Source organism: Photinus pyralis, unplaced genomic scaffold (genome assembly GCF_008802855.1).
Source record: "Photinus pyralis isolate 1611_PpyrPB1 unplaced genomic scaffold, Ppyr1.3 Ppyr1.4_LG1, whole genome shotgun sequence".
Taxonomy (NCBI): Eukaryota; Metazoa; Arthropoda; class Insecta; order Coleoptera; family Lampyridae; genus Photinus; species Photinus pyralis.
Genome location: NW_022170249.1, coordinates 38064741 through 38070740, shown reverse-complemented (window position 1 = coordinate 38070740; position 6000 = coordinate 38064741). Strand labels below are relative to the sequence as shown.

At 31.4% G+C, this 6000-nt stretch overlaps 1 protein-coding gene across 1 annotated transcript; it reads left to right on the top strand.

Moving 5' to 3' along the window:
• Nucleotides 1-680: 680 nt before the first annotated feature.
• On the top strand, nucleotides 681-5080 carry LOC116182626. The gene is made up of 7 exons (XM_031503171.1): nucleotides 681-2469; nucleotides 2538-2785; nucleotides 2832-3044; nucleotides 3092-3239; nucleotides 3294-3499; nucleotides 4118-4277; nucleotides 4327-5080. The coding sequence occupies exons 1-7, from the start codon at nucleotides 2202-2204 to the stop codon at nucleotides 4800-4802; spliced, it is 1719 nt and encodes a 572-aa protein (XP_031359031.1). The 5' UTR covers nucleotides 681-2201; the 3' UTR covers nucleotides 4803-5080.
• Nucleotides 5081-6000: the final 920 nt, after the last annotated feature.

The following is a 6000-nucleotide window of genomic DNA, read 5'->3' as shown; positions in this document are numbered from 1 at the left end:
GCGTTTAAAAAATCCTTTTCAGTTTTGTAATACCGATTACAAGTTGAATATGTGGTTATATAAAAATAATTTAGCCGGTGATGTACTGCAGTACACCATCGATAATCGTGTAATACCAACATTTAGGCAAGGAGAAGCCGTGTACGCTGAAAAAAAGGTTTGTGGAATAAAAATGCCACTAACGTTCCAAATGAAAAAAATATTTTCTGAACATAATAATTTGCAAAAAACCTTGGATTGCATAAGTAACATTAAATGTAGCAACGATAATACAATTACTAGTTTCATACAGGGAAAGCTTTGGCCCGAAAAAGTAAAGCATGTTTCAAACGATGCGGTAGCTATTCCGTATTTTTTATACGCCGATGATTTTGAAGTTAACAATCCCTTAGGAAGTCATTGCTCTCCTATAACAGCCTTATACTATTCATTTCCAATTTTTTTTAACAATTCTAAGCTGGAAAACATTTTTTTAGCCGGTCTAATTGAAAGTGCGCATGTAAAGTCTTTTGGTAATAACGAATGTTTAAAAACTCTTGTAGATGAAATCATTATCCTAGAAAGAGACGGCATTACTATCAATTTGTCAGGGAAAGATATAAAGGTGTATTTTATGTTAGGTTTAGTCCTGGGAGATAATTTAGGCTTAAATAGCCTCCTTTTGCTAAATCTTTTTCAAGTAACTATTATTGCAGGTTTTGTAAAATGCACAAAAAACAGTGCCAAGTTGCGTGTAAAGAGGACCCGGCATTAATGCGAAAACCTGAGCAATATGACTTAAATTTTAAATCCTCTATTGAAAACTTGGAATACGGCGTACAACAAAAATCTATTTTCAATAATATACCATCCTTCCATGTAACAACAAATTTTGCTGTGGATATCATGCACGATTTGTTTGAAGGAATTTGCCATTACAATCTTTGTCATATTATTAATTACTACATAAATAAACTCAAAATTTTTAATTTGGAGCAACTAAATCAAAGAAAACAGCTTATAAACTACGGTCGCTACGATGTCGGTAATATTTCACAACCAATTAATGCTGTTCACTTACAAAACCAACGTCTTAAAATGTCGGCTAGCGAAATGATGACCTTTTTGCATTATTTTACATTTATAATCGGTGAATTCGTACCTCATCAAGACCCAGTTTGGGATTTTCTATTAGATTTTTTACAGATTGTTGACATTTTGCTAGCCCACAGTATTTCTGATGAAAGAATTGCCTTATTGCGGGTTTTAATTCAAAAGAACCTTTCTAGTTACGTGTCATTGTTTAAGGACACTTTGAAACCAAAGCACCACTTTTTACTCCACTACCCTATGATTATAAAAAATTCTGGACCACCGAGACAATATTGGTGTTTCAGATTTGAGTCAAAACATCGCGAACTTAAAACATATGCTCACGTTATAAATTCAAGGGTTAACTTGCCATTGTCAATAGCAAAAAAATATGAATTGAAATTTGCGCATCTTTTTTTACATTCATCAACCACAGAGCAAGTCTCCATTATATTTGATAAATCTCCGAGCAAGTCAAATTATTTGGATTTTATTTATCAAACCCTAGATAAAGATACCATTCTATGTTATTCTGAAATTTGTTACAAAGGTTTCGTTTACCGTACGGATGATTTTTTTTCCAGCTATTGCGGCAATGTAGTGTTGGAACAAATAAAAGAATTTGTGTCTGACACAAACACTAACAAAGTGTATATTATTTGTAAGGAATTAGAAGTGAACTACAATGCTCATTATGATGCTTATATGGTAATGGGTGAGAAGGATTTAAAAATTATGAATATCAACTCATTATCTGGACCACCTTTAACCTGTTGCCAGTTAGCCGATGGCAAAAGCTATGTTCGTCTTAAAGAATATTTTTCTTAATCAATTTTTTTGCTAAGGATGTTAAATATTGAAGGACACACGGCCAATACATCACAAATAGCGGACTTGGTTGATTTTATTACAAACCCCGGCTCCGTCTCAGTTTACAAAATTCAACCGCGGCTGCTATTTGCTATGTAGCGGCTTTATGACGTAGTACAATATATTTGGTTTATTGCAAAGTCCTTCTAGGTAAAGTGTAGTTTTTCTTTACATTGTTAGTAGGTATATTGTTGTATAGACGTAGGAGTAAAATAAGACTTAGTGTAACGTGTGTAGTGTTTCAAAAGTAGTTTTTAACAATGGATTCATCAGTCAGTGAAATACTTAATGACGATGAACAAAGGTACCTTTATAATAATCTAATCGGCGGTGACACTCTTCTCAGCGATTCCCTTTTGGAAAATGTTCCACCAGCTTCTTGTAGTACGGAATATGGATCAAACGAACCAAATCATAACAAGGTAATTTTAAACCTTGATGAAATTCAATCTTCTGACACTTTAGATCCTGAGGTGGACGATCTATTAAGACAATGGCAGCTGGAAAGTTTGCGACCTTGTTTTATCGGTAAGTACCTACCTAGTATTTAATGCATGGTACTCGCGGTTAATTTTCTAAAAACATTTTTATTCTAGAAAACCAAATAGATTTGACTGCATTAAAACACGCCCAGCCTCATCACATCAATGAGTTATTAAATAGTGTTCCATTGGGGCTAAGGATTAAGTTAGAACAAAATATTTCAAAGTGGAAAGAATCCCATCAAAACACAGCTGGTGCTGCACAGAAAGTAAATTTAGGCATCCAAAGAGAAGACTATGGTCATAGTACCAATGAAAAGGAACATACGTTTGGTGGTCTTTTGGATTCTGTTCCAGAAATAGTAAGTCGTATTTTGTAGTAAATAGTTTAACATATTGTTACTTCAGATTAACGTGGAAAAAATTCTTCAAAACTACGCCGAGGGAAAAACCATTTTAAAACTTATAGATGGAGGAGTAAGAGAAATACCGATGTCACAAAAACAAACAGTTGTGGACAAAATCGTTGATTATTTTATACAACAAAACCAAAAACTGAATGTATCTGCTGCTAAAACTATTAGTATCCAAATAAATAAATTATTTCCCGAAGAAACACCGGTATCTTTTATTTATTTATTTATTGTGTATTACAAAATAATTTTTAGGAATATTATTTTGCTCCCCAAACAGGGAAAGCCCCGAAAGGAAAGTTACTTTCTAAATATTATAATCAAGTGAGAAGATTGACGGATAGTGGATTGTTAGGGAAAAAAGTAAAACTACGTTCAAGTATTAAACACCGGAATATTGAAGGTATTTCGTGAATAATGTGAATAGTAACAATTTAATTAAAATGAAATATTTCAGAGCTACCAGCGGCCGAGGAAAATTGTGTAACCATCAAAGAAAAATTAAAGTACGTGCAGGAAGGAGAACGTTGGGAACAGCTGGTCGTCATGTGGAAGTCTGTTCAAAATTATAGGAGAAAAATGTTGTTAGAAAATCAAGAATCCAGTATAGTAAGCTTCCTAAACGAGTGGCCGGCTTTTAAAAGACCCTTGGGATATACACTAGTAAGACTTTTTTCAATATAAACTAATTTTATTTCGGAATAAAATTTAAAAAAAACGGGGGAGTGTTCCAAAACGTTTGGACACATCGATTCGTATTTTTAGGTGCCCATTTTTTGCAAAAAAATCTTTATACCCACTGTGTCATATAACAGTTTCCAATACCAACTGTCTTATTTTAAATGAAACACCCTTGATTGAAGAAAATACGAATCGAGGTATCTGAGTTAGTTTTCGACCCACGACCCCATTTAATATCGAATTTATTCCATTTGGCCAGTACACACTGTATATGCAGTATATAAACAAATGGTAAAAGTATCCATATAGTTTTTATCTACATAAAATTGATTTTCCACTGTTACACATTAACTAATTACACTATTAGTAACAGGTTTTGCCAGCTAATTGATCATTCTGAAAGGATAGAATTTACAACAATCCCTGTTAAGCTTTTCCTGGTCTTCAGCCGAATTTAAAGAAATATAATATGTTCTGACATAATATGTTGTCAAATGGCGAAGTATAATTTGTGTTCTATATCTTAAATAGCCACCATGTTTTGAAATTTGGCAAGCACATTTGAATTTTTTAATTAATAGCGAAAACGCGTAATTTTAGGTTGATCTGGATTTCGAATATCTTTATTCCAATGCAGAATCATTATTTACTAAATGGGAAATATTCTCGCGCAAGATTTTTGACTACCTAATGCCCATAGTAAAAGATAAAAGATGTAAATGTATTCTTCAAAAATTTGTGTTGGAACAGCATTCGGATGGTACGCTTAGCCAAGTTGCATAATCATTTGTTAATTCATGTTCTTTTAGACGAAAAGGCAATTGTGATACTATTTTTGCTACATGCAGCTTTGACACCAACCTCAAAGAAAGTTACGAAAACCGAAAATAAATCAACGGTACAAAAATTTACCATTGGTGATTCGCAAGATTCCTTTATAGTTTTTGGAAAAAGTGTGTTGGAAATTGAATCAAAACTACTGAGCAAAAAAAGCATGAACCAACCGGTACAACCATTAATAGCAGTACTACATGAAAATGAGTTTTATCAGGCGAAACAAGTAATTGTACTTTTTGATAATGTAAAGTATTACTTTGTGAATATCGTGCCCGCTTTAGATTGTTGCTTTAAGGTATTTCATGTTTTTGATTTTAAATATCCTCAAGAATCTCTAATCGTGTGGCAATTTATTCAAATATATTTTTATAATATACAAACGGCCCATGACGCCGTTATACCAAAACTTACAATGTTTCTCAAAGAACTTAACAAAGTTGTGAATTAGTTTACACAACAAATGCTTAGGAAATAAGTTACAATAACTTTGAGAAATATTACAATTACAGTAGGCTGAAAAATTTTAGTATGATGTTTTAGTATTTTGAGAATGACATTTTTATTTCCAACAGTTTTTTATCAAAACGGCACAGCCTACTTCCATTATGATTTTTCTTGATGATTAGTATAAACATTTTGTTTCGGATCAGTCACCCCTTAAAGATTATGTTTTTTAACATACATGTGTTATTTTTTAAGAAAATAAAGCCGTAAATTAGAAATGCGTTTTTTTTATTGAACAGCAATAAAACCAGAACAGTAACAATAATAGTAAAGTGTGCATTATTTTTTTCTAGTATAGGTAAATTATCCATCCAGTGGAAACTCTTTTCATATTGACGACAGCGTTTCATATACGAAGAGGTCAATATCGCATACAATATGTACATTAAAATAAGTATTAAAATAAGTATTATTTTAATGTAACAATACAGTCGATTATGATTAACGTCAAACACTATATAATAATAGTAATAATAATAACAATATAAGAAGAAGGAGAAGAAGACAACAATAATAACAATTATCAGAACAGTCATAATAATCACAATAATTATATTTAATTGTTATGACCCAGAGCTGGGCGCAATACTAAATTCTTTGCACACAACACGAGCAAATACTAAATATTAAATACTTTGAAGAGTATTCAAATCCTTTCATAAATATTTACATACTTTACAATGTATTCCAATACTTTGAAAAGTATTCGAATACTTTCAAAAATATTCAAGTACTATACGTTTCGAACATTATAAAATATTTAAATTCTTTTAATAGTATTTGAATACTTTCCTTTGAATACTTTAAAAAGTATTCGAATATTAAATATTTATAAAAGTATTTGAGTTTCAACTACAAATACTGCTTTCCTAAAAGTATTTAATTACAAAGTATTTGAATACTTTTAAAGTATTTGAATACAAAAAAGTATTTACATCATCGAACACTGCCCAGCTCTCATGACAACAAATTTAAGGCATGATGGGAACAAGACATTTTCGTTATTCTGATAAAGTTCAACATTATTAGAACAATAAACTCTATACAGCATACATTAGGAGTATTATAACTACTACAAAGTAGTAGGTTACATTTAATAAAATAATAATTACCATAACAATTATAATAATCACGGCAATAAT

Excerpts from the sequence above, each read along its gene's own strand:
- LOC116182626 (XM_031503171.1), top strand. The coding sequence starts at position 2,202 with ATGGATTCATCAGTCAGTGAAATACTTAATGACGATGAACAAAGGTAC. Across the intron at positions 2,470-2,537 it reads TTTGCGACCTTGTTTTATCG|AAAACCAAATAGATTTGACT; the intron begins GTAAGTACCTAC and ends TTTTTATTCTAG. Across the intron at positions 3,240-3,293 it reads TAAACACCGGAATATTGAAG|AGCTACCAGCGGCCGAGGAA; the intron begins GTATTTCGTGAA and ends GAAATATTTCAG.